Below are 27,862 nucleotides of genomic sequence, written 5' to 3'. Positions count from 1 at the left end.
AGACTTGGCTTATACTGCAGTGGCTCTTTTAATATACAGGTAGGATGTGGTTGGGTGTTGGCACCGGAGGCAGAAGGCATTAATTAGAGCCGTGTAGTTAAGTCTAGGCCCTGAGGGAACACATGCAACCTAATTGGTTGCCCTGGAGCCCTCAATGCAGAGACAAGGGGAGTTCAGCTTCTCTTGCCCTCACTGGGACCAATCTCCTGCGGGGCTGGAGTAGCTATTTCCAGGGTGCTTCCAGTGACCTGGGTGAGGACCAGCCATCTGCTGACAGAGTGACTGTCCCCACTTGCAGGACTACACTGTACTCTGAGGCCAAAGCACAGCCCCACCGACTCTGGCAACAGTGAGGCAGAATATGGCCCTTATGCCCTTTGCAGTGCCTTAAGCTCAAGCTGTGCCAAAGGAAATGGCTCTGACGGCCCCCATACACTCAGGGCAGCAGCCCTGAGGTGCATCAGGGTGTTTATTCCAAGTGGAGCTGCAGCTGCAGGAGGCATGCCTTTCTAGAGACTGATCTGTGTGCCTCAGGACAGGCTGAGCATCAGCCCCTCCTGGAGCCAGCTGCGGGAAGGAGTTCTTGTCTACCCCCTCCCCACCCAAATATATAATCTAGACCTGTACAGTTCCTGGGACACTCTGATATCCCAGGCTGGTTTCTTCCAAGCAAGAAGTTCATCATTGTGCTGCCCTGATGTCACCCACACTCTTCTGGCCTCAGGAGGGAGAGCTGCATTGCAGGCTTGTGAAGATGAGCAAGGGCAATGCTGGCAATAGAAAACTCCTGGAAGCTGCCTATGGCTGGGCTTGAGGAACTGGCAGAGCCCAGGAGGCTGAAAGGGATGACATGGAGCCAGGTGGACCCTCACGCAGGAAGGATGTGGTACCTGCAGGCAAGGACTGGAGGTGCTGAAGTGCCCAAGTGACAGTAAAGAGGGTTCCCAGTGCACTGCGCTCCTTGCTCCCTAGCTAAGCCCACTGGGTTGGGGCTGTGGGATGGAGCATGGGGGACTCTCCTTGTCCCTTTCTGTCACCTGGCAGAGGGGTTCCCTGCCCCCTCCTGCCCCACATCACCTGGGGAGGGATTCACAGCAGGAGGGACCTGAGGAGCCAGGGCTAAATCCTGATCCAGTGGGGCTTATGTCAGTGCTGGCCAGACCCATGTATGTGGGCACATTCTTTAGGAGTCCTAGGGCTGTGGGAAGGTGAGGGGGATACAGAGCAGAGTGCGGTAGGGAGAGCAACAGCTACTGTGGGCTAAGTATGCATGGAGTGGAAAGGAATGTGTTTTCTGTGGATGGCCTGGATCTCCAGCCAGGGTGGCATGAGAGGACCTCTTCTTTACCCTTTGCAGCTCTCAGCAGGGCTGCCTGCAAGTGCTGGGAAGGTGTAGGCATGCCTTGTCCTGGTACGGACACACTGGGAAAGCTCTGAGCTCTTCCACTCGGTTAAATTTGTCACTCCAGCTGTGGCTTAGAGAAAAGCTTCCCCCCTCCCCTCCCTCCTGCCATCAAGAAGCTGCTGAAGGAATCAGGTCGTTGATCCCGCAGCAGCGAGGCCCCTAATTAGCCCAGCTTCTCTGCCAGGGAAGCTGGCTCTATGTGAGGCAGCTCAGGGACCCACAGTCCCCAGTGTGGGGGAGAGGGACTCTGTGCAGGCAGGAGCCTGGAGAAGGAGGGAGAAAATGGCAGTGCTTCAATGCATTAAATATGAGGAGAGCCTGCCCAGCCTGCTGCTTTCTCCCCACTACCTGTGCCTGGGAGGGGAGAAGGAGACACGCTTTCTGGGTGACAATGAGGGCAGGCTGGCACAGGGCTGGGCTTGCTGCAGTCAAGGAAAGCAGCAAGGAGGGGCAGCTCTCCCCAAATTCCTCCTGTAGACACAGTGTGCACGTGAGGCCCCAGATCCCCTGAGCCTCTCTTCTCACACACATTTAATAACGATTGCTGAGCTGGGTAGTAAAGTGCTGTTTAATAGCGCATCAATCTGGCAGCCTGGGCAGGCAGGGACCGCTGGCTGCCAGCCCCAGCGGCTGCCGTGTGCAGACCCAGCGTGGTGGCCGGGGGCCCTGCCACAGCATCCCTCTCCTTGGCATCCAACTGCCCCACGCGAGCTCTGCTCACATGTGCCTCTGGTGCCAGCAGAGCCCCTGTGCCTGGGCAGGACACAAAGGATGCGTTTTTTCCCCTTGTAGCATGAAGTGGTTTCCTGAGCCTGGGATGGCGTCTTCTATCCTTGGGGTGGCTGGTGACATGGTGATGTCAAGTCCCTGGTGGCCTGGGACTCCTTGGCACCTGTGGCCACAGTGCGCTTAGGGCGAGGACCAGTGGAGAGGTGAGCCGCAGCATGGGGCCTGTGCCCTAGGGCAAGGGCCAGTGGCCTGCTGGGGGTGGCCAATGGCCCAGGCCACACAGCAGCTTTTGTCTTCTTGTCTCGTGGTCCCCAAGCAGTGGTGGGGATTGGGGGCAACCTGTACCCTGCGGCACAGGGCACAACACGCAGGGCTGTGCATGCTCATGCATGAGGACACGTCCCCGCAGTTGCACAGGAACTTGCAGGCTGCTGAGCAGGGACGCGCCACGCATGGTGGTGTGCGCGCTGATGAACGGGGATGTGCGCACCAGGACACGTGGACATGTGCGGTGTTACACTGGGACACGCACACCGGCATATGGGGTCGCGCCTGCCGGTGCACGAGGTCAGATTCACACTGGCACGTGGGGATGTGCACACCGGGACACCAGGACCCGCATGGTGTTATGCCGGCACGCAAGGATGTGCTATACCGGGACGTGCACGCTGGGACACGGGGACGTGCACGGTGCTACACCGGGACGCGCCCGCCCGCACACGGGGACATGCACCCCAGGGCCGGTGAGGGTCCGGCTGCTCCTCGTTCCGCCTGTGCCGGTGCCCCCGGGTAGGGCGGGGCGCGGCGCCCGGCGGAGGTTTCCCATTGGCTGCCAGGGCTGTCAGCGGGGCGGAGTGACAGACCCAGGCCGGGATTAGCGCGGCGGGGAGCGGAGGGCTGGGGCCGGTGGCACCGTGCCGTGCCGTGCCGTGCCGTGCCGTGCCGTGCCGTGCCGTGCCGTGCCGTGCCGTGCCGGTGGCAGAGCGGAGCAGCGGTGCGGAGGATGCGGCGGCGGCACTGCCGGTAAGGCGCGGGGAGCGGAGCGGGGCGCGGCGGGGGCCGGAGGCCGGAGCGGGGCAGCGGGGGACCGGGGGACCGGGGAAAGTTGCAGCAGTTGTTGCGGGGGCCGGGGCGCCTCTGCGCCCGTCCGGTAGCGGTGACCGGCGGGCGGCGGCACCGGGCTGCGGTGGTACCGGTGGATGCCCGGGGCGGGGGGGGCTGAGATCCGCCTGCCGCGGAGCGGCCCCGGTGTGCCGGTGTGGCGGGAGGGGCGCGGGGCCCCTGCCCGGGCAGGGAGAGCGCGGCCGGGGCGCGGCGGGCGGCTCCTCCGGCCCCCCCGGCCGCGGGGGGGGTCCTTCCTCATCCGGATGGATGTCACATCCACTCAGGGCTGATCCCGCCGAGACGGGAGGTGCCGGGCGAGGGAGGTCGGGCAGGGGGGGCCGGGGAGCGAAGGGCAGGCTCAGCCCCAGCTTGCGGGGGGTGGGGGGGGGGACGTCCCCTGCCTCGACAGCCCCTCAGGAAGGGGTTCCCTGTTTGTCCCACAGCCCCAGGGCCGCCGGACACCCCTCTTCGGTCACCACGGCATCCCCCGAAACTGCTCCGTGTCCCTCCAGAGTGCAGAGGCACCTCCTGGGGCCATCCTGCCCCAGCTCTGTCAGACGGCTCGGCACCTACAGCCTCGTTTCCCCCGTTCCTTGTCACCACTGCCGAGAGCCGTACCATGTCCGGCACACAAACACAGCCCGCCGTGCGAATTCAGCCCCCAGCCCCGCACCTCCTCCTCCCCTCCCCTCCCTGTCCCGTTCTTTGCCCGTTCCCCTTGCATCCTTCCCCGGCTCCTGTGCGTTGTCCCCACACACCCCTGGCGTGTGTGTGCTCTTTCCCCGCAGCGTAAGCAGTTCCTGCTGTCTGCTGCCTTCACCCCACATCGCCCCCGCTCAGCCGGGCAAGCGCCTGCACGGGGAGTAACCATGCCCTGTTGCATCGGGTACAGCTCAAAGACAGGGCCAGGAAAAATCCCTGGACGTCCCTTTGGCCGCTAAGAAGGGATGGCCAGGAGAAGCAAGTTTCTTGTACGTATGAGATGTTTTATTGAACAAATGAAATCCCCCACTGATGTGCAGCTCCCAGCTATCACACTGCACCTCCCGAGTTTTTCTCTTTGAATGTGTGCCCTAGGCTTCCCCGGGCAGCCTCCCTGTAAGCTTTCCTTTACAGGACTTCTCCTGCCTTCAGGCAGTGGGACCAGCAAGGCTCCTTCCAGCCCGCCGGTGCCTTACAGCCCAACCCATTCATCACAGTGATTTAAAGAGCATCAATTTGATTAATGATTTAAATCAGCAAGCAGGAAGCCTTAGCTCTGTCATTGATTTTTTATCTCTGTTGCATTTGTGCTTTTTACCTTTCATTATTAAAGAAAAGCCATCTAGCTTCGGTGGCTTGCAGGCTGGCATGACCTTTGCTCTGAATTTGATAATTGTCCTTTGATAACCAGGAGGACATGCTGTGCTTATCCCATTTATTTTAGCAATAACTCACATGTATTGAGATAGGCTGGTTTTTGTAGATTTGTTATGTTACAGCGAATGCCAGCTATTCCTGGTGATAACTTTTTTTCCTTGGCATGTGTGTCAATCTGCGTTGAGATAAAAAGTGGAATTTCATTTGAAATGTATAAACCCCGCATCTTTATTATTTATCAGTTAATTTCAGCAACCTTGAATGTGAACACAACCATAACAGGAGAAAAAAAGACTGTAAAAACAGTAACTGATATATGAAACAGCAGAGTATCTTTTTGCGGTGAGTGAATTACAGATTGCTGCTGCTCAGGAGGAGCCAGATTTTTTAGCAGTGTGATAGTGCAGATAGATGGGTGCCTGCCCCACGGGGGTGATTTGGGCTATTTTATTAAGAGTTATGTCTCTGCATCTCTGGAGCCTAAACACCATTGAGAATCCAGCCCCACACCCTTCAGGAATTTAATCCTGTCTGGTTTGTACTCGGGGCAGAAACCATGCTTTCCTATGTTTGCAATGGGCATTGGGTTTCTCACTTTCAAATGATGAGTTCTAAGTGAGGGACTTAGTATCTTGGCATCTGTCCAAAAGCGAAAGCAGCCAAGGCAGAGTCTCTCCTCTGCACGCCAGGAATTCAGAGAAACTCAGGGAAGGATGAGTACAAGTTGTAGCTCCACTGGAAGAAAGAAAAATGTCAGCAGCCCTGCTAGTGGCTCTGATGGGGGCTCCAGGTCCTGCCTTCCCCTGCAGCTGCCTGCCCGCTGCTGTGGGGTGGCTGGTCTCACCTCTGGATACACAGTCTCTGGGCAGAGGCAGACAGGCAGGCGAGCTGTGTGCAGGGCGGTCGTGCTCCATTCCCCCAGGGCGGGATTGTCATAACCACTGCTTTTTGGATGTGTGGGTGTTGACAGCTCTGTCTGTGCCACCAATAGCGGCTGCGGCATGTGCTGGTGTGACACACTTTAAACCCAGGCTGACCTCCAAAGAGAGAGGCTCCTTGCCTGTGCTGCTCCTGTTAAACTCCTTGAGTAAGTGTAATTGGAGGATGTCTCAGTGATCCAGTGTATCATTTTCTTTCCCCCTTATTGAAGTGATTTTAGTAGGCTGTGGGTAGTAAATACATTCAGCCTGAAGCAGGATGAATGAAACCCATTTTAAAGCGCATAGTGCGCTCTCTCGCCATGTCTGGGGTGCTGGTCTGTGGGCGAAGTGCCTGAGCATCCTGGCACCCTGGGAAGAAAGCAAACACTCTGGGTCCCTGGGGACCAAGCAAAGGGCTGCCACGGCTGCCAGCATCCCTGCAGTGTGATGCCCACAAAGAACCTTGCCTGCTTCTTGCAGCAGGAGGAGGTTTGAAGAGGGCTATCTCACCTGGAGCATCTCTTTCTTCTGCTGTGAGGACAGAGCACCTTTTCCCTTCCTCCCCGCGGTCCTGGACTTCTTCGTGTGTCCTCCCTCCCCTAACCAGCTCTCCTCGCCCTTGTTTCAGGGCTGCCTGAGGATGTGTCGCCCCTCAACCTGGCCATCATCTTGGGGGTGCTGGGAACCCGCCTCACCATCCCCGTGCCACCCTGCTGGGCTCCGGACCTGACAAGTCCCTGCCCTCCTCCGGCAGGATGGCCCAGGCAGGGGGACCCGTCCGCTTCCACCCCAAGGAGGGCTGTGCTGCCTCACCCCCACCATGTACCCGCAGGGTGGACTGGAGGCCCTGGCTGGCAGGGGGGAGCCCAGAAGCCAGGAGGCACAGCCCCCTGCACTGCCTCACCCCCAACCTCAATGCTGGCCGCCTCCACCTCCTGCGCAAGGGCCTGGCCCGAGATGCCCACCATTGCCCCCTTGGCCTCTACAACAGCACTGGCTCCTTGGCCCGCAAGCCGGTGGAGGTGGCTCCCTTTGGCAACGGGAGCTGCCCAGGCATGGGGCGCCTGACGGCCCCCAGCACCCCACGGCGGGATCGGCCCAGCCCCGTGCTCTCCTCCCTGGGCAGCCGCAGCCCACTGGTGGCAGCGGCCCCAGAGGGACACAGCTCTGTCGTCACCTTCCGCTTCATCGAGAAGGCCAGTGTGCGGACCCTGGGCGGCCTGCCACCCCCCCAACCCTGCTGGGAGAATGGCCCCCACAGCCTCAGCCGCAGCCTGGAGCTTGGTGGGGATGCGGGGTCGCACCAGCCCCTGCCCCTGCCCCAGGAGCGGCTCCTGCGCACACTGAAGCTGGAGGCCTCGCTGTCTGACCCGCTCCTGGCCGGTGGCAGGACCCCAGGAGGGACACATCCCTGCAGGAAGGAGCCCTGTGCCCTTGATGCTGACTGCCTCTGCCACTCCCTCATCAATGGGCTGCCAGAGGACTTCCCTGCCTTCACCAGGAGCCCCCTGAAGGCAGAACCCCGACCCCAGGTAGGTGCCGGGGTGTCCCGTACCAGGCATGGGCTCTGCCCCAGAGTCCGTTGCCCACTTACCACTCTCCCCTCTGCAGGGCAATGCCTGGCCGTACCCCCGGCAGAGCTCGGCCCATGCCCAGCGCATCGCCAGGGCCAAGTGGGAATTCTTCTACGGCTCCTCGGACACCCCAAAGACAGGTAAGAAGTTGCAGGGGGATGCCCTCGCCTGGACCGACCTCTCCTTTGCAAGTCTGAATCGCTGCTGGGACTCCCCCTGGGGGGCTGCCCATCCCTTGGGACTTGGTGCCCACCGGACAGCTGAGATCCTCCCCCCAAGATTGACCAGTTTATGTCCACCTGGGGCCAGATGCTGCTCGCATGAACCTCCCCACAGAGTCCCCTGTGGCTGTGCAAAGCCTTGTGCCAAGTGGGTGACGTAGAGCCCTGACCCCTGGCAGCCCCTGGCTGCCTCTGCAGAAGGGCTTTGGTGTTCGGATGGGGGCTCAGGGATGGCTGCGGGTGCACTAGCACTGACAGCACCCTGTCTCTGCCTCTCTCACCCTTTTTCCTTCTGGCTCCCCCTCTCCTTTCCCCTGTGCCCATCACATGTGTGACCCCACTCTTGCGGGGTGTGTGTGTGTGTGTGTGTGTGTGATGCTGCAGGAGTGGCTCCCCAGCGCTCCCCGCCGCAGCTCCCCACAGCTCTGAGTGCTCGGGGCTCCCTTGCAGGCTCCTCTGCCCCTGACTCCGCTCCCCTGGCCAAGCGCCCCCAGAAGCCTGTCCGCCTGCTGCCCACGGAACCGCCAGGGTCAGTGCCTGAGCACAGCCTGAGCCACGTGGAGGTGGAGATAGAGATGTCTCCTCCGGGCAGCCAGAAGCCTGGCTCCTGCGAGACTGGGATCATAAGGAGGACAGTGAAGTACTCTGAGACTGACCTAGACACCGTGCCGCTGAGGTGCTATCGCGAAACCAACATCGATGACATACTGGCTGAGAAGGAGGAGGTGGATTCAGCGATTGAGAGCCAGAAGGACAGTGAGAGCAATCCAAGTTTCGGGGGCACACCGGGCAGGAGGAACAGCACACCGGAGGAGGCCCCCGCCCTGGGCACCAGCTTCCCAAAGGACGAGCTGCGGGATGGGGACATGGATGACGACGATGAGGTGTTTGAGGCGACGAGGAAGGAGAACAGGGAAAGGTGAGGCTCTGTGCATGGGGGCAAAAAGCTCCTCTCGCCCTTTTTATTGTCCCCTGCATGGCAAAACAGGCTCTGCCAAAAGAGTGGCTGAGCTAAAAATCCCAATAGCTCCCTGTGTGCTGTGAGTGGGGGGTCAGATGGGGTCCTGGATCGCCCTGCTGGGATTGGGACTGGGTCTGAGACTGGGAGGGGGCCCTCATGGCCCTATGGAAAGAGGAGGGCAGCACAGGTGATGCAGCCTTGCGCACTGCACTCCCCCGGGGTGAGCCCTGCAGCTCAGGTCGCTCGGCTGAGCCGAGGCCTCCCGGCGCAAGTCCCGCCGGGTTAATTACATACTGCCCCGGTGCTGTCGGGTGTTGGGGTGATGGTGTCAGGGTACCTGAGCCCAGACAGTGCCCTGGAGCTGCTGTGTGCTGGCAGGCACTGCCGGGCTGCCTTCCTCTCTGCAGACGGCTCTGCTTTGGCGCTGGGAGCGGTCCCTTTTGCTTGGCCTCAGTGGGTATTTGCATTGTTTGGGAAAGAGTGGGGGATGTGTTGGGCTGCAAAAAGCCTTTTGTTGCCTTTTGTGTCGTTTTTCACTTGTGTGGCAAAACACCCTGTGCTGGGAGGCTGACGGAGTGGGTGACAGCATGGTTATCGTTCAGTTAAAGCTAAAGGCCATCTGAGCTGCCATCTGCCCTGTGTCAGGCACTGGCAACTAGGACCTATGGGAGATGGCATTTTGGCCTGGTGGCACAAGCCTCTGCCCATGGAGCGTCCTCTGGAGTGGTAGTTTGACCATGAGAAGTGACAGGCGTCATCCGCCTACCCCAGGAGGCATCAGGAGGGGAAGGAGCTCTAGAGCACTGTGTGGGACAGCCACCTGGAGACGAAAGGCCCTGGCAGGGAGCGGAAGATGCCTGTGCAGGCAGCAGCAGCCAAGGGCAACTCCTGATGTGTATTGGCAAAGAGTCTTGGGTGAGATGAGGGGGCTCAGCACCACCATCAAGTGCTCCACAGGAGTGGGGAGAGGTCTTGCCTGGGAATCGCAAAACCAGGGCTATGCCTGGGATGCTGCATTGCAGCATGCACTCACCTAGCTGTGCAAAAGGCAGGCAGGGAGTATTTAAGTGGAAGAAAAGGAAAAGGGAGGTTTGATGTTGGCAGTGGGAAAAGGTAATGAAGATATAACCCCCAGTGGTGCCCCTGCACTGGGAAGGAAAAGCACAAAGGTGCTGGGCTGATGAGGAGGGAAGTTGTGCATCTCAAGGGGAGCTGTTGCATCTCTAGTGGAGGGGATGGATACATCTCTCCCTGCCACCCACTCTGTCTTCAAAAACTTTGGGTTCTAGAGAAAAGTTGAAAATAAGTCATTTTTTTATATATTTTTTTCTAAATGAATAGTGATGGAAGATTTGAGTAAGATATAAAATTATTATCACTGCAAGCAAGTTCTTCAAGTTACTGTAACAATTATCTTGCACAATGATATTTTATTTCCAAATATGTACTAGGCCACTACAAGTCTTCTGAGCTGTAAGCCTAGACCTGCTTTTTGCCCTCTGAGACACCTTACTGTAGCTCCCCAGACAGCTCTGAAAGCTTGGATGTATCCTTAAATGCATTGCTGCCCCTAAAGACAGTGCTCCCAGTATAATTACCAATGTGTATATAGGGGCATCATGTTCATTTTATGTGGCTTCTTTGTGGGCCAGTGGGTTTTTTCGCTTTGCGGGCCCCTGAATATTCCCCAGGTAGGTGCAGACCCTGCAGGCAGCATCTTGAAAATCACAAAGCTCAAACCGTGAGCTTGCTTAGTCGCTGCATTACGGCCCTGGTTTTTGCTTACGCACTGTTTCTGTGCTCTGCAGCTGCAGTCCTCCTCCCTGTTTACCAGTTACTAGTACTGATGTTTTCTACTTCAAGCTTTCTGCTTTGCCTGCTCACAGGAGGGTGATGCTGGGGTGATTAAGAAGCCCCCCGGGCTCCCTAAAGCCAGCACCATTCTGCTGCTGCAGGAGCTGCTGTACCCCAGGCCTGTCCTGGTAGCTGGGAAGGACCAGCCCTACAAAATTACTGAAGCACCTTTGGATGCTGATTTGCAGCATTTAGATATGTAAATCCCTTTGAAAATCTAGCCTTAAGGATTTAGCACCCTCTGCGAGGGAGATTTTGGCTTGGTACTATCTTGTTGTCCTTCATATTCTGGCCAAAGGGCATCTTCTTTGGTGATTTACCCTCCCAAAATAAGAGCGTGCTAACAGCTAAAAAAATGCAACACCAAATCAAATGAGACATGGAAAGTGACAGAAGAAATGGTGTCTTCTTCCAGCAAATCCACTCCCTGAATATATTTAGAGTCAGATCTACTGATTGTAATGACTAGTCTAAGCATTTACTGTCTTTATTCCCGTTAGTCCTGGAGAGCTGAGACCTGTCAGTGAAAGCAGGCTCAATTCCCTTCCTCCTTGAGCATCAACAGGCGTGCTGGTTAAGCTGGAGGCAGGGCCCAGCTTGGCCCGCAGCATGGGTGCCTTGGGCTGATAAGAGAGAAGAGGCTTTGCTGGGGGTTGCCCCACTCCCCCCAGAGCATGGAGGACTGGGGGGAGGCAGAGACGCCTTTTCTCCCTGCAAGCACAGCAGTCTTGCCTGGAAAAGCCCTTGGATCTGCTACCTGGGGAGCCTTTCCAGAGGCTTTGTGCTCACTGCTTGGTGGCGAGAAAATAGCTGCAGGGCAAGCCTTGTTGAGGATTAAAAAAATGGTTATGGCCCTGATTTCATCAAATGCTTAAGCATGTGCTTAACCTGCCACGAGCTTCTGATGTGTTGTGCTGAGGCTGAGCCTCTGTCCCAGAGCCCAACGTGGCCACAGAGCCGCAGCTTGGGGTGATGCTCCTGTATCCCACAGGCTCGGGCTGGAGAGGGGATTCTCAGGGTGACGCCGGCAGGCACCTGCCAATGAGCTGGGGAAGGTGCCTGCAGCTCGTGGGGGAGGACTGGCAACAGCGTGGCCCCGGAGTGATGGCGTGGATGTGGCAGGGGAGTGTGGGCAGCTGGGAGGGGAGACTGCAGTGCCTGTGGTCAGTACTTGTGGCTGAGCATGGGTTGGAGTTAGGACACTGAGCCCTAAGAGCAGGCAGCTGCCAGGCTGGAGATGTGTGAAGGGACCTGGAGGGAGTGCAAGGAGCTGCTGGGGCTGGTCTGTACAAGAGCTTTGTTCAGAGAGGAGTAAAAAGTGAGGGGCTGCTGTGTGGTGCTGTACGGCCTCACCTTCTTCGGGCTGAGCTGGGACCCCTGCACAATGCTTGCCATGTCCGTGCAGGCAGGAGGAGTGGGGCATGGCTGGGGCAGTCAGGAGTCTGGAGGGTCACAGGAACATTGGGCAGAGAGAGAAAACTGTTGAGGGCCTAAGGAGAGAGATTTTCCCCTCTTCTCCCCCCTGTCGGGGACAGCACAGCTCTGCAGCACCAGGCAGGGACAATGGGGTAGGCCCCTTCCCCTCCATCAGCCATCAGATGCAGCTGCTGAAGCCCAGTTGCCCAGACCCCCGCGGTCCCTGTGGGCAGACCTTCGCCTGAAGTGCTGCTGGCTTTGCCACTAATGTGCAATGCAACGTGGCCATCGGCTCCCAGGATCTGCTTCTCCTCCATACCCACCTCTCTCAAGGAAGGCTCACTGCCTCTCCCACCCCAGCTCAGGGCTGGAAACCTGTTTGCTTCCCTGTTGCCTGTCACCCTTCTGTCACCCTTGTGCAGATGTTCGATTACAGCCTCTGTGTCTCCTCCCTCCTCTGCTCTTCCCAGCTGCGTTTGTCTGGCTTGGTGACAGTGCAGTGAACCTTCCTGGGGGGCTGGAGCAGGCACGGGGGGCTGGGCAGCACAGCGGTGGCTGATGAAGCATCTAGGTCCAAGCAGGAGTGGTGTCTGCAAGCAGCATTGTGCCCATGCTGCTGCAACTGGATCCTTCTGGAGCTGAACGGCTTTGCGCTTGATATTTTGGGGTGCAGAGATTACATCCAGAGCTTGGATAGTGTGGACAAAACCAGCTGTGTTTTCTTCTGTGGCTTGGTGGCAATATACTTGGTCACAAGAATGAGCCCAGCTCCCTCTCCTGGGAACAAGGTCCCTTCCATCTGGTGGCATTGTCCTCCCCAGCACAACCCGTCACCCTCCTTATGGATTTGAGGCGCAAAACAAAGTCAGTGGCATTAGCTCGGTTTAGTAGCACACAACTGGGTGGTGACGACAGTGACTGCATGTTAACATCTGTAAAGCTCATCTGCAAGATGTTAAAGAGGTCTATTCTGCCTTGCCCTCACCAGAAAGCCACCCCAGAGGTGGCTGCTCCTTGTGCTCCTATGGGAATGGTAAGAGCATCAAGCGGTGCAGCACAGCCAGGGAAACGCTGGTGGGTGAGAGCAGCCTCCACCCTGCCTTGCTTACCTGCATCTGGCTTTGCTGCCCCCCCCTTGAAGCCAGCCGGCACTCTGGGGGAGTCAAGCTGCCAGCACTTGACCTGCTGAAGTAGTCAGGGTGAGATTTTTGAGTGGTATGTGAAGGCTAATGAATGAAAATCATTTGGTGGTTGTAACAGCAACGCATATTCTGAGCCCTTTGTACGAAGCTGTTTGTTCATAACAAATGTTATGACAAGCTGGAGCAGTTCCTTTCCTTTAATCAGAGGTGCTTTTCTGCTGCTTTAATAAAATGATAGCGGCTTATGAGTAAAGTAGGCTTTTAGGGCTGTGTTCATGTTTGTACAGCTGAAGCATTGATGTTCCCTGGGTTGGAAGTGTGCCTGTCGTCACGTGCTCAGACGGATGGGCAGGCTGCGCTTCACCTCATTTACAGGACAAAACACTCAGGGCTTCAGGGTTTAGAAACTCCTGTGTTGGACTGGACCCAGACCTGCATCGGAGACAGGCTGGGCCTTCCTACGGGGCTGATCCCTGACAAGATGATGAGCCAGGACCAAGCCTGGCCTCTAGGACATGGGCCAGCTCAGGTCCCTGAGTCCCGAGCTGGGTGTGAGACTCCTTCTGTACTGCCTGGGGAAACCTGGGGCTCAGCACTGCCTTGTGCTTGGTCCCAAATGTCTCCTGGGACTCAACATTGCCTTGTGCCGGGTCCCAGACATCTCCTGGGACCAGCCAGCAGACCTTGCAGGTGGGTATTGGTCATGCTTTGAGTGTGGTGCTCAGCAACCATGGTGCTGCATTCATGGAGGAAGGTGTTGTGCTGTCCTGAGCAGCTTCAGGAGGAGCCTTCTGGGTGCCAGGAGCTCTGAAGGCTCATGGAAAATTCAGCCACTTCCAGATTTGGTTGGAAATGGAGCTGAACCACATCCTGCTTCTGGTGCTTGAGCCCTTTATTGGATCTAAACTCAAGTCGAGTGACTGGGAGCAGTAGCCATCTCATAAGCTTCTTATGAGGATGAGCCACTAAAGGAACAAAAGTCTGTGGTGCATTAAAGGAGAAGCATATGTCTGGAGTGAGGCCAGCCCAGTCCCTCTTCCCATGATGTCCTGGGGAGGCAAGGCGTTTCCTTGGAGGTCTACAGATGTTCAGAGGAGATTTCTGCCCTCCCCAGTTTCCTTCTGAAGCAGCGCATGGGCTTTTGTTTCAGGGCTTTGATCCCTTGCTCCTCACTGACCAGTTCTTCTCTCTTTCCCTCTAGGATCATGGACCGAGACATGCAGGGCATGCTCAAGTCTCCAGTGCCCTTCCTCCTAGGGCACAGCCTCTCCAAGGATGGCATGGACTCTTTCAGCAAGCATTTTGAGAGCATCATGGAGTCCCATCGAGCCAAAGGCACATCTTACACCAGCCTGGACTCCATTGACATCCTCTCCTCCCCAGCCCGCACCCATGGGACTGTTTTCACTTTTGACCTCCCAACCCTCACCCCAGAAATACAGGGACAGATCCGAGACAGCGCCAAGCTGATAGAGGAGAACTTTGCTCCTCTGGCTCACTTGGAGCCAGACTCTGGGACCAGTTCAGCCACAGATGCCCCCTGGACCGAGAGGGAGGAGGAGTGGGGGAGACGAAGAAAGGGTGCTCGGCACAGCCCTTGCCACTCAGAGGACAGCTTTGGTACTCCCTTGGCCTCCTCCAACATGAGGTGAGTGACCAAAGTTGCTTGGGCCACCAAAGCTCAGTGTGGAGTCTAACCCTGTGTGGCGTGTTTTGCAGCCAGAGCCTAACCTCTGTTTCTGGGGAAGAGGGGAAGGGTCAGGACTGGGTGTGCTGGATTTTCTGTGAAGTGACCGATAAGGCCAGTGATCACCACGGTGTTGTGGTGGGCATGTAGTGGGAGCGCATCTCCTTTTTCATCTTTGCCAGCTTTGTTGGTGCTGGAGGGCTGTGAGGTTTCCTCCAGCCTAGCAAGCAGGGAGTCCCAGGACTTCAATCCCATGGTGGCTTCTGTTGCAAAGCAGTCCAGCATCCATGGTGACTGTGGACAGAGGCCAGTCAGAAGTCGAGTACCAGTAGAAATATGAGTACCCTCCCTCCTGGAGGCCAAGACTTCCTGATACTGCTGCATCCCTTACCATCCGAGTAGGAGCCTCCTGTTTCTTGTCGGGAAGAGTCCCATGGTCTTGTACCTATTGTCCTGGCCTCCTGAACCTGCTCAGCCTTGTGTATGTTGGGAGATGGAGGGCAGAGATGAGCACAGCCCACCAGAGGCTTCCTGTATATTGCTCTGTGCCTGCCTGCATGTGGGCTCAGGATGGCTGCCCCATGCCTGGGGCATCTCTGGTGGAGAGGGCTGGGGGAGCTCAGCCCCACCACTTCTAACCTGTCCCTATGTGAGACCATGTCCAGGCTGAAACACTACCTTCCTGCACTCCTCCCCTTTCCAGAAAGGTCTTGGGCTGAGGCACTTGTGACGTGGCAGGTGGGCAGGCCGCGTCTTTTCCCTTTTCCAGGGTACATTCATCTGGAGTGTGGTCAGGTCTGGTCTGGATGTCAGGTTGGTCGAGTGGTTCAGCAGCAGAGCTGGTGGCTCTTGGAGAACTTGGTATCTCAGTCATGCCAGCACTGACCTTCCTGTTTGCGTTGCCTCCCTGCAAGGTCTCTCTGCCCTTCTGCGCAATGCCAGAGCTTCCTGGATCGCTCATCCACTTTCTAGGCTTTGGTCTTTTCCACACCAAAATTTTTTGGATTTGGTCTTTTCCAGACCAAACCTATGTCACTTCTGGTCACAACCTATGCCATCCTTGTAGGCTCAGCTTGGGATGGCCAGGTGGGGATCTGAGCTCTGTGTCTTTGGTGTCTGCAGTCAAGAGAGGAGAGTGGAGTATCACATCTGCTCTGTGGTCCTTGGATCACTCCAAGGGCATTTTGGGGCAGAGAGATGCCAGGTTAGGCCTTCCCTTTCTTTGGGACACTGAAGCCAGGGACATGGCTCGGTGCCACCATGGCACAGAGGCCACAGAGGCCAGGCAAGGTTTGTGCAGTAAAACTGATGATGTCTGAGAGGCACAAGGCAGCAAAGGGTGGCAGTATCCAGCCATGATCAGTGCTCTCTGCAGGAAGCATTGGCTTCCTATTCCTCTGCGAAGGCAAGGGACTGAAACAGAGCACCCTGGAGAAAGCGAGAGGACAGTGTCTGACTTATCGTCCACAGGGTGCCATTGTACCACAGCAACACTACCACAGGGGCACAGGGAGGTGTGAGGGTGCAGCTGGCAGCAGCAATGAGGTGGCTTAATAGAGGTTTTTCCTCACCAGTTTATAGACAGTGGAGCGTAGAGTGTGCTGGCAGTGCCGAGGATGCTGCAGCACTGCACTCCCCTCCTAGTTCAGGTTTCAGAGCAGCACTGGGCTGTGGCACAGGCCATGGAGGAGTGTTGTGTCCCTCCCCAAACTGCCCTGGATCTTTGCTGAGCCCACCTTTGCTGAGCTTCTTGTCTTCTCCTCTTCCAGCCCTCGCAAGCAGGAGTACCTCTGCTTTTGTGGTAGGGAACGCAGGGGAAACCCAGCTGCAGTCCTCACTGCACTCCCTGGCCTGGGGACCCTGAGGCTTGGGCTTTCCACAGCACCATGAGCACCAGCCTTGCCTTCTGTTAACATGCATATGGAGTCCCAAGCAACTACCTTTCCCCATTTAGAAATGATTCCCTTAATTATCTGTAGGTCTCTGCACAGCTCTTCTCTTAGTCCCATTCAGGCCCTGTTTCTTGCCCATCTCCTGGGCTGCATGTGACGTTCAGACCCACCATACTACCCCACAGCAGGTGAGCAGGTGCCCTGGCTCCAGCAGTGACCTGAAGTGGAGGCTGCAGGAAAGATGGTGAGAAAAGAGGCATGGGGGAGCAGGGCCCTGCTGCAGGCTCCCGGCAGGCAGCAGCGCGGCTCTCTGCTCCCTGGCATGGAGCAAGCTTCCCCTCACTGCCCCCATGGGCAATGGCAGACAGGGAGGCAGGTGTGGTTGAGATCTGCTGTCTTGTGCAGTGGAGAGGAGTGGAGATTGGGACTGGGAGCAGGAACTAGACTGGGAAGCAGGGAAAGCATGGGGTACCAGTGGCTGAGACAGCCCATCATCTGCAGGGTCAGTCTTCAGGAGGCAGGGCTTTCTGGCAAGGGAGAGGGGCAAGAAGTTTCCTCTTTCCCCATGACTGGTGGTACCAACTTTCTAGACTCTGAGTGGACCATGAAGCTGAAGACCATGAAGCTTCTAGACCATGAAGCTGAAGCTTCCCAAGTAGTTTGAGGAAGAAGTAGCTGAGCTGATACCACAAAGGTTCCCATGAGCTGGAACCAGTGTCTCCTGGTACCTGGCAGGGCTGATCTGCTCGAGCAGAGAGTATACTTGTGATGCTCCCACTAAGGGGTATTTAATGGAAATTGCTGGGGAAAGGAGCTAAGGAACCTCTGCAGCCATTGTAGTACAACATCACCTGTGCCAGTGGGGCCAGAGCGGGGCATTCACCACTGCCCACGGTCACAAGCAATCCAGACAGACTGCCACCAGCTCAGATGGACTAGGGACCCCGGGCAGCAGGGGTTCTGTGATGGAGGCTGTGCTTTACACTGGCTGTCAGTCTCAAGATTGGCAGAGGTGACCTCAGGCTGCAGGGCTTTGGTGTGAGGGGTGACTGGTGACAAACGCCAGCAGGTCTAGGTCTGTGTGTGCTGCCCTGCAGCCATCCTCCTTGTGCCCCCAAAACGTTTGGTGTTTATTGTTGCAATGGTCGGGGCCAGGGTCTGGGCTGGGCATGGTCCTGCAGCCTGTGACTTTCCATCTGTCGGTGGCAGGGATGGCCAAGCCAGTGATGTCACCTGCGCTGCTGGGGAGATGCGGTGTCCCCCACGGCCGGTGGCCTTGGTTCATGCAGCCTTGCAGGTCACACCAAGGCTCTGGTGTACCTCGGCATGCGATAGTCTGAGACTTTTATCTTGACATTGTACGTGGGGAGTGTGCCTAAGTGCAGACCCAGCAAGGCCTCTCCGGGTGGGCGCTGGGATGCCTGAGCCTCCTCTGGTGGCCTTGGTTGAAAGGGAGGGAGCAGTGGCTGAACAGCAAGGGTCCAAGTGTGGGACCCTCTCCCTGCCTCTCCACAACAGGACACCCCATGGTGGCAGCCCCAGCGTGGGTCAGAGGCTTGGTGAGTAGGTTATCGCCCCATCTGGGTGGGGAGTGAAGGTGTGCAGGTCGCCCGCTCTTGCTGGGCAGAGGGCTGCAGTCAAAGCAGTCTGTCCCCGCGGCTGTGATGGTGACCCGCAGAGCGTGTGTGTGGGCAGAGCCCTCCAGGGCTGGGGGTGTCCCTCTGGGGCTGGTGGGCCTGGCTGGGGGCAGATGTGGTGCTGGCGAGATGGCGAGGTGGAGCCGGGGCAGCCCTGGGGACTGCAGGGAGGTCGGCTCCTGCGGTGGCAGCCAGACTTTGGCAACTGCAGGTCCAAATCGCCGGGCTTTGCCACGCTGTCGGGTGCGAATGGGCGCCCAGAATGCCACCCCACTTGCCGCAGTCCCATACACCCGACCCTGCAGGCAGGTGCTGCGGGTTGCGGGGCGTCAGCCCCAGGGAGATGTAAATGGGCAAATTGCACCTCCCTGGGGGTGCAAGCCCCCTGAAATCCAGCCGCCCAATTCCCCTTGCCCGTCCCACTCCTCCGGAGCCAGCCTCGGCCCCGGGCACAGCCGTGCCTGTCCCTGAGGAGTGCCCGCAGAGGGAGGGGACATGACTCGCCCCCCTCGCAAGGGGCGAGCGAGGCAGGCTCTGCCGGGACCCGAACCGGCGGTATCGCCCGAGGTGGGGCAGAAAGAAGGGCAGGCAGGAAAAGCAGCAGCAGCAAAGGCCGGGGGAGTGGGGGGCGGGGGGCTGCAAACCGCCTGGTGAAAAGGGCCAGATACCACGGTGAGGGGCAGCACGCCCGGAGCCTCGCTAGAGGGAGAGCTCAGCCCTGGAGCTGCGGCTCCGTGGGAGGACCGGGGAGCCCGTAGGGCTGGCAGCCGCCCCAGGAGGAGGATGCGCCGGGAGTCGAACCTTCTTCCCTGCCAGATCGCGGCTGCTAGCGTGTGCTGGAGCGCCGGGGCCCTGCCAACAAGCTCCGCTGTGTTTCTTTATAAGGTCCCTTTTGTTACTGCAGCAGTCGGTGAGCCGGTGCCCCTCCCTCTCCCGAGGCCAGCGCAGGTCTCTCAGCTGGCCTGAGCTCCCAGCTGGCACTGGGCAAACTGGTGAGATGATGCCCTGAGCCCTGGGCCCAGTTTTGGGCCCTGCGGGGTGGATTTGGGGTGTGATGTGGGAGGCTGGGGGTGAGGGCTGAGCAGAGGAAGGAGAGGAGAGCAAGGAGGAAAGGATGGGGTGGGAGCACAGGAGGGGGACAAGGCTAGGGCGCAGGATGAAGACGTCATGCCACAAGCATTGGCACAGCAAGAAATAGGGCACAAGCTGGGAGGGGAATTTTTCCCCAAGTATTTCCTTGTTGAGCTACGAAGGGCAGCAGGAGCCGGGACACAGGACACATCAGCCCTCCACGGCATGGAGGATGGGGGCAGCAGGCAGGGTCCCAGGGCTGGCAGAGCTGCCCACCAAGGCACAGGCAATGGCACATCCCTGTGGGATGCAGCCCCTTGTGTCAGGTGTTAATTCCAGCCCCCAGGTCTGACCCAGAGCCCCTAGGCTGGGCTTTGCCCAAGGGTCCAAGAGATCGAGGTTTCCCTGTGCTGACCCCATGGCATCTGTGTCTCTGAAGGACAAGACAACCCTCCATCCAGCAGGTAAGTAACTGGATTTTAAGGCTCTCAGCTGGCTCCAGAAATTGTTTGGTGGGATTGCAGGCTTGGCCCCTGTCCTCTGCAGGAGTGATTGTGCCCCCCACAGGAGGGGATGGGGAGATGGGGTGATGAAGGACAGGCAGGCATCTCTGGAGAGGACTGGTGCTGCAGGGGAGGCTCTGGAAGTCTGCAGATAAACAAGACTGAGGAGGGGTACAGCTGCCCAAAGTTCAGTTCTACCTGGATCTGGTAGCAGTAACGCTGGCGGATGCCACTGTGGCTGGGTGATTTGAGGACCAGGTTGGACTCCAGAGCTGCCAGAAAGTAGGACCATCCCCGCCTGTGGTTGGAGGCTGGCCTGGCTGACCTTCAAGTGTCCTCCCAGCCCTAACTTCAATTCTGTGAGGAATGAACCAGCCCAGATCTTGGCTGTCATAAATCAAAGTCACTCCACTGAGACTGATGGAGGGAACTGCGTTTATTTAGCTCAGCTAAAGATCCAGTCTGGTACATTCCTAGCAGCAATATTAGGCAGGCTGGGCTCACTTGGCGGAGGCATTGGGCATCTAGCCATGCATGCGGGGCATCGGGAATCAAGGGCAGAGTGCTGCTCTGCTCTATGCGAGTGTCCCTCACAGACTCGGATCAGGCTCCCTGCCCTGTCCTGTCATGATGCAGGATGCAAACCAGCCTCCCATGGGGACCAAGTGGTGCTTGGATTATGGTTGGAGGTTTTGAGTTTCCTACAGCAGGTGTCTCACCTGGAAATGTGTCAGGCAGGCCCTGGACAACCCAGGAGCTCAGCTGAGCACCCCCAGCTGAAACCAATGACCACCCAGCCCAGCCTGTCCCCAGGGATGTCCCTCCTTCCCTGCTCCTGGGGAGCAGGGCGTTGGTGCAGTAAGGGTCCCACCATGCAGAGGCAGTGTGGGAAGGGTCCCTCCATGCAGATACATCCCTGCTGGCAGCCAGGAGCTGGAGGTCAGCCCTCTGGGACAGGCTTTGCTGACCTGGTACCTTATTGCTAACCCACATCCAGGAGAGAAGATTTGTTCCTGGTTCATGGAGAGAACATGGTACAAAGTGAACCTGCTTTGTGGTGGCAAAGTAGAGAAAAGGGTGTCAGGGCTCCTGCAGTGACACACTGCACTGCAGCCAGGGAAGGTGCTGTGGTCTCTCCTGCTGAGCTCCAGGCAGTCAGCCAGAGGAGGAATATTGGGATGAGACAAGGATCCAGCTCAAGGAAAAGAGTGTTTAGCCCCTAGAAGGAACATTTGGGCTCTGGAGAAGCATCTGGCTCCGGAGAAGGAGCGTCTGTGGTGTGGTGGCCCCGAGTAGGGCCGTGGTCCTGCAGCAGCTCCCCAGGGCTGGGAGCACAACGCGGTCCTCATGCTGAGCTGGAGTGGGAGGTGGCTGGTGAAGACCCTCTGTCCCGGGCAAGCCCTGAGCTGGATCACATGCCTTCCTTGCAGAGACCCCCAGAAGCGCCTCACTGCTGCTGACAGAGGTGCTGGGGACCTTGGCTCTCTGGCAAACACCTCTGAGGTGACATGGGGACCTGTGCTCCCAGCGACATTGGGGGCAGCAGTGGCTGTCTTAGGTGGGTAGCGGCGATGACTCATTTCAGGCATGCTGAGGCTACTTGCATAATACCAACTTTAATCTTTAGTCCTCAAGTGTGGGCCAGCTCTCGGGTTGAAAATGTAACTAATGTAAAAAATATTATCTCAGTGTTTCTTCAAGCCAAACTGAAATGTCACTTTAGAAAGTTCACTAAAAAAAAAAAACTACCCTGAGACATTAGCTCATTGGCAAGAAAATTAGCATCACCTCAGTTGCCTCAGACATGGACACAGCTCTTTGCACTGTTCTCCATTTGCTTGAGGATTGGGCTTGCTTTTCTCTCTTTAAGATGCACATTCTCCAAGTCAGCTTGGGCTTTGAGTGGTGACAGATGGGTGCCACGAATGGGGCCCTCCCAGCCTATCCAGGCTGATGGTCCATATTTAACAGCATGAGAGTGACTTGAGTGTTGGAAGAAAACACATTTCATGGCGTGGCTGGGTAGTGCCTCATCCTGAGAGCAAGGTTATGCTTTACTGGTGTAAAACCCCAACTCAGTATGGAGACTTGGTGAGGGAGGGGACAGCAGATCCCGCTCGTAGAGCTGCTTTGAGACCCAGGCTGTGATGCCTGCATGCCCATTGCAAGAAGCATGGCAAGAATTGCAGCCACAGGTTGGGAGCCTGCAGATGTTGAAGGACAAGAGAGGTTTTGTAAATGGCCCCATGCCTGGATGCTCAGCGCTAGGTAGGAAAGCTGAGGACCACAGACTGGGAAGAGAGGTCACAGGAGGAGACTCAGAGCTCTAGGTTTGTCCCTGGAGGCTCCAGGAACTGGCCATGTGAGGGAGGACAACCTCTCAGGCAGGACAGGCAAGGTCCAGAAGGGTATTGGGAGTCTTTAGTGATGGTGGTTGAGAATGAAAAGGTCTTCAGGGGGTGACTCAGCAGCCCCTTGCTCTGGAGGTGCAGTTGGAGCATAGGGAGTGGTGGAGGGGTGCGTTTGAGTTTTGTAGCTCAGCCTGTGGCTGGAAAAGCAGCCTTGGAGTCACTGGGCTGGGAAGGGAACAGTGCCTGTACCCTGTGATAGCAGATAGAGTTTTAGCAAAAAATACAGTCACCACAACCCATGACTGGCAGGTGCCAGTTGCTGGGATGAATTCATCTCCTCTGCTGCTGGGAAGCAAAAAGCCTGTGAGCACTGTCCTTGGCTGAGGGCACAGTGGCTGGAGCTGCCCAAGGAGCTGAAGTGAGGCTGAGGTGTGTGCCCAGCACTGGCCCAGCAGCACTCAGCCTGTCCTGCTGTCAGGCGCTCCCCAGGGCAGCTTTGGCCCTGCCAGACAGTGCAGGCACAGCTAGAGGGCAGCAGGCACCAGGGCCCATGCCAGCGGCACCTTTGGATGCGGCCACCCTATTTTGGGAGGAGGAGACGTTTTACGCAGGTGGGAGGGATTCCCATGGGATGGGGTGTGCTGGGGTGTGCTGGTGATGCGGACAGTGGTGCTGGAAGCCTCCTGCCCAGTGGAGCTCCCCAGAGCAGGCAGACTCAGAGCTGGTGAGCTCCTAGTGACCTTGTGCCCCCTTTTGTGGCTGCTCCCACCAGGGTGGCATGGGGTGACGGACAGGCTCCCTGGGGAGGGCTGGTGCCAAATGGGCACGGATCTGCCCTGGGCCACCCATCCAAGTCTTATGACAATCACTGCCTGGCACTGCCAAGCTCAGTGGTGGGGTGAGCCAGGTGCATCTCCCCAGGGACTTGCAGGCTGTCAGAGCCGCTTTCACCAGGGAAGTGTCTGGCCCACAGGTTTGAGCACAGAGCAGCTTCCCCCACTGCACACGGGCTGGGGGTGCTGGGAGGGTGGGAGGAAGGCACCTGAGAGCCCCCCGAGGCATGGGACAGCCTATCAGTGCTGCACAGGGCTCCCTTGGGATGGGCAGCGCTGAGCAGCAAGGAGGCTTGCCCTTCGTGGAAGAAGCGGAGCCTCAAGGAGATTGGCCTGGGTAATTGGCTCAGGAGAGCAGGCCTCTTCAAAGTCAATTAGAGACTTTTAAAAATAAATCAGACTGGAACATTGCGAGGCCTGCCAGAAAATTTGGGCGAGGTCAGAGTTGCTTAACGTTCGTTGTTGATTAGATTCAACCAGCTTTTTGGTTGGGATAACTTCTGTACCGCTGAGTCAGACTGCTTCAGGGGCTAAGCCAAGAGTGTCTCCTAATGTGGCCATTTAAGGCATGATGGGCTGAGAGCTGATGGGCAACCTGAAGAAGACAGTACACCCCACTGTGAGCTGGGAGTCTGGGGGGGAGGTCATTCGTCTTCACCCTCTCTGCCTCAATTTTCCCTTATGTGAAGTGCTTTGAAGTCAGTGGATGGGAAAAAGTGAGTGAAGAAATTCTAGTCATTTTGTCTCGGGCAGAAACTACACTCGAGAGCAGCACAAGGAGTTTGTCCAGGTTAAAAAATTAGTGCAGATCTGTAGGACAGCATGTGATGTGCGTATGTTTCTGCTCCAAGTCTCTGCTACAGCTGAGCTTGGCAAAGCCTGAGCCCACACATGCAGTTTCACAGGCTCAGGGTGGGGGACTTTGGAGCAGTAGTCCTGCCTCTCCACATCCAGTTTGGACATGGGTTTGGGTGCCTTGGTCCAGTCATCAGTCACTGGAGCTGTCCTGTCACCCCACCTCTCCTCCAGCTGCATCCCCAAACCTTCCCTTAGCTCTCAGACCTGACCTCGGACTGTCTCTAACCAGTGTTGTTCATCCTGGGTCCCAGCAGTGAGTAGCTGGTCTCTGAAGCAGGGTGAGGAACCTGCATTTCCCAAGAAGCTGAACAAGGAGAGGATCTGTAGGCAGGCTAACATGGAGTGTCCCTTCCCATTGCAGTGACCACCCCCTGGGCCAGTTGGTTTCAGACTCGGACTCAGAGATGGACAGCGTGGAGCAGCTGGCCCTGGGTAGCACGGACACCCTCTCCAATGGGCACAAGGCTGACCTGGAGGCTGCCAAACGCCTGGCCAAGAGGCTCTACAACCTGGACGGCTTTAAAAAAGCAGATGTGGCCCGCCACTTGGGGAAGAAGTACGTGTGGGTATTCGCAAGGAACATTCTGTTCTGCAAGGGGCCCACCTGTATGTGCAGTACACCCTCAGCTGCTACCTTTGTGGGGCACTGGGCTGGCAGGGCATAGCTGGCAGGACCCCAAAGCCCACTCCCTGTGACTGGTACATCTGTACCAGGTGTTCACTCTGAAGGTCTTAAAACCTAGGAGACGTCCAGGTTTTGGTACCTTCCTACCATGACTGCATCTTGGATGCTTCAGTAAGGTGTTGGGGCAGGGGGATAGCTAGCTGACCTTTTGCAGGCCCTTCCAGCTCTAGCTTCTCCAGTTCCTCTTACATGCCCAGTACTCCCATTGGATCTGTGCATGACTCCTCTGAGTTTCATGGGAGTATGGGGTGTCTCTGTCCTTGGCATGCTTCCCACATCCCTGGGGAGCTCCAAGCCTCCTAGAATCCACCCCACCCCTGTGTGCCTTCGGCTGTCCCCATGGTCTGGTTGATCCCACTCTCGCCACCCCCCACCCCCCACACCCTTTTCTATTTCAGCAACGAGTTCAGCAGGATGGTGGCAGGGGAGTACCTGAAGTTCTTCGTGTTCACGGGGATGAGCCTGGACCAGGCTCTCAGGTCAGGGCTGAGTGCGTGTACATGTGTGCATGTGTGGTGGCCACCCCAGTGGGGTCCCAGCAGACTGTGCCCTCCGCAGTCACACAGAGATCTGCAGGAGCAGGGAGACCCTGTGATTCCCACCTGGGGATCCTCTTACCTCTTAAATAGGGGAGGGTGTTTCCCAAAGTGGTCTCTCAGCCACACAGCAAAGAAAGTGGTCTTAACTCAATGGTCAGTGCAGTCAGGTGACAGTCAGGTTCACCTAGGACTGGAATTCCAGGCCTTGAGCCCAGACCCTCCTGATGTTACGCCCACCTCCTTTCCCGGTGTAGTTCCTGGGGCTGGCTGTAGGTCTCTGCAATGTGCTGGCGGGGTATGGTGCTGTAGGCTTGGAGGGGAGTCCTGCAGCAGGTTGGGAGGGATGTGCAATGGCAGGGCTTCATCCAGCACACAGGGGGGTCTCCAAACCAGAAAGCACAGCTCCACTCCTGTGCAGGGTGGGTTGGAGAAGCTGCTGGTGAGCTTCATGTGTAACCAATGCTGCTGCTGCTTCTTCAGGTCCTTTCTAAAGGAGTTGGCCTTGATGGGAGAGACACAAGAGCGAGAGCGAGTGCTGGCTCATTTTTCCCAGCGCTATTACGAGTGTAATCCCAATGCCATCTCTTCGGAGGGTAAGAAACTGTGCGTGTGTGTGTGTGCGTGTGTGTGCGTTTCAAGCGAGCCCATGCGTTCGTCATCTCGGTGAAGGGGCTCAAACTGAAACCAGAGAGCATGCTCAGAGCCTGTACTGACGCCTTAGGAGACAGCCCCAGTTATTTCCCTCAAATGACAGATGTGTCAGATTTTTTTTATTTTTTTAAAAAACTGCTCCAGTTGGATCATTCATAATTAGGGCTCAACCCATCCTTAATTCTGACCTTGAGCAGATTAGCACAAGAGGCGAAAGAAGGCCCTCCTCACCAAATAGACCACAACCCTCAGACCCTCAGCTCAGGGAATAGCCAGGTGAGAAAACTCGGGTGCCCAGCACTCGGGGAATAACAGACACCCACTTAGTACCGTTTCATGTCTCTGCACCTCTCCTGTGTGCAATCACGTGCTGGGTCTGCTCTGGGCTGGCTCTGGGGCAAGTGAGGTTCATGCTGCCTGGCAGGCAGAGGGCTGTGCCGGTCCCACCTTGCCATGCTAGATGCTCTGCAGGATTAGCCGCAGTATCACTGCCTGGCTGAAGGAGCTGCAGGCTTGGAAGGGAGTTTGTACGCTCAGGTTTGGGACCAGCTTTAATTCAGTGGCCTCCTACCTACTCACCCACACGCTGCCAGCGCTGCGCTGACTGCTGTGTGCCCCGTGTGCCTGGGGTGGGAGGAGCAGGCTCAGGGGGGCTCGGAGCCCCCATGCCCTGCCTGACATGCTGAGGGGCTGGAGCACCAGCTGTGGGGCTGAGCTGGGGGCTCTAATTCCTGTCCTGTGCTTGTGCTGCAGATGGAGCCCACACTCTCACCTGTGCTCTGATGCTACTAAACACAGATCTGCATGGACATGTAAGTTCCCACTGCCATCGGCCCCTTCTCTCTCTGCATTGTCTGACCCCGCTGCCCTGAACCACAGGTGCTGGGGGAAGAGTGAGGACTTGCAAGGACAGAGCCACATGAGCAGGAGGCATGGGACCCTGGTCACCCCTAACATATCTGGGGAGGAGGGAGGAGAAAGGCTGTATGAGAGGCTGGGCTGGCGAAGCCAAGAGTGGGGCTTTGGAGGAGGTGTGCTGAGCTGGAAGATGTGGAGATGGGATGAGGACAGCAAAGTGGACAGGGAGAGAAGGTGGGAGTGAGACTCCAAAACCAGCTCCTATCAGAAGTGGGTAGCACCAACTTAGAAAAAGGAGGCTATTTAAAACTCCTGGAGTCTAGGCAAAGCCAGCAGCAAGCACCTGCAAGCAGCCTCCCTGAGATCTGGCTGGTCTCTCACCCTGCTGCAGAGGTGGGGGATCTGTTCCTGGGCTCTGGGACCTACTCCAGCCAGCATCAGTCCCTGACCCAAAGGTAACCCCCACGTTTCTCTCCCCCTGGCTCCCCCAGAACATTGGGAAGAGAATGTCCTGCTCTGACTTCATTGGCAACTTGGAGGGACTCAACGGAGGCACTGACTTCCCCAAGGAGCTGCTCAAGGTAAATTTGGTCACTCTTCCTGGCCAGCCAAGCAGCAGGAACAAAAGTGAGAGCTTTGGGCAGGATCACATGGATGGCTACGTGGGATGCAATGAATGTGTCCATTCTTATGGAGGAACGGTGTTGGTCCCTTGGCTCGCAGTTTTCCTCCTGCCTTACTGAGGGGAATGTGGGCTGCCCCATTCCCCCAGGAGGATGCTGGAGCTCCAGCTGGGGTCCTGATTCCCTTGCTGCTCTTGCTGTGCCTGCATCGCAGGCAAGGGGGCACATGTAGGGGCAGCTTACTAGGGTTGGTTTGCCCAGCTGCAGCCAGAGGCTTTGTGGTGTCAGCCCCGTGGTACTCAGCTCTTCCTGGCTCCCTGGAGCACTGGACCCCAAAGCTGTGGTCAGGCCCTGGGACTGGAGCCATCTCCGGTGGCAGAGGGAACATTTCCGGTGACATGGGCAAGGCATGGCGATGGGGAGGGTGGGCTGGTGGTTAAAGCCCCAAAGATGGAACTTAGCGCACTGGTGTGACTGGGGGACTCCTGCCTTCTCCTTGCGTGACCCAGTTCCCAGCGGGGCTTGGCCAGGACAGGCAGTGTTCAGTGAGCACATTTGGTCTTGGACTGCTGCGCTTCTCTGGCATTGCCTGTTCTCGAGAGGGTTTTCTGAGCTGCTGTCTCCCCGTCTCGGGCCCTGGGAATAGGCTTAGCTCCCATGGACAGCAACCATTGCTGTTGGTGAAGCACTACGGTTGGTAAATACTCATGATGTGGAAGATGGGTTTCCACAGGATGCTGGCGTCACGATGAGGGGAGATAGTCGATGAAAAAAGGCAACAGAGGGTGAAAAACTGAGCTCCCTTCTCAGCCTCTGTGGGTCTATTCCTGGCTACGTCGCTCACCCCATCATTAAGGGGTTACCAGCAGCTCTCAATAGGGCTGTCCTCCCTCTCGGCCCACGCTTCGCCATGAAAAGGATTTACTCAAGAAAAATTCTCCTCTAATTTTAAACCCAGCTCCAGAAAAGGCTTTAAGCACCCGACATGG

The 27,862-nt window shown here is 57.2% G+C and overlaps 1 protein-coding gene across 5 annotated transcripts in view; it reads left to right on the top strand.

The window, feature by feature from the left end:
- The window catches only part of PSD (pleckstrin and Sec7 domain containing), a 47,180-nt gene that overhangs the window by 3,867 nt on the left and 15,451 nt on the right, over positions 1-27,862 (top strand). The window contains exons 1-10 of one of the 5 annotated variants that reach the window (XM_069796470.1): positions 3,027-3,157; positions 6,146-7,049; positions 7,129-7,231; positions 7,763-8,231; positions 13,887-14,333; positions 23,879-24,073; positions 24,601-24,681; positions 25,222-25,334; positions 26,146-26,204; positions 26,742-26,831. In XM_069796470.1, coding sequence (XP_069652571.1) covers positions 6,273-7,049; positions 7,129-7,231; positions 7,763-8,231; positions 13,887-14,333; positions 23,879-24,073; positions 24,601-24,681; positions 25,222-25,334; positions 26,146-26,204; positions 26,742-26,831 — 2,334 coding nt within the window. In that variant the 5' untranslated portion in view covers positions 3,027-3,157; positions 6,146-6,272. Of the gene's footprint in view, positions 1-3,026; positions 3,158-6,145; positions 7,050-7,128; positions 7,232-7,696; positions 8,232-13,886; positions 14,334-23,878; positions 24,080-24,600; positions 24,682-25,221; positions 25,335-26,145; positions 26,205-26,741; positions 26,832-27,862 lie in introns of those variants that run through there. The other 4 variants (XM_069796469.1, XM_069796468.1, XM_069796466.1 and 1 more) reach the window with 4 other exon arrangements.

This window comes from Haliaeetus albicilla, chromosome 11 (genome assembly GCF_947461875.1).
Source record: "Haliaeetus albicilla chromosome 11, bHalAlb1.1, whole genome shotgun sequence".
NCBI lineage: Eukaryota > Metazoa > Chordata > Aves > Accipitriformes > Accipitridae > Haliaeetus > Haliaeetus albicilla.
This window is presented reverse-complemented; position numbering and strand designations above follow the sequence as displayed.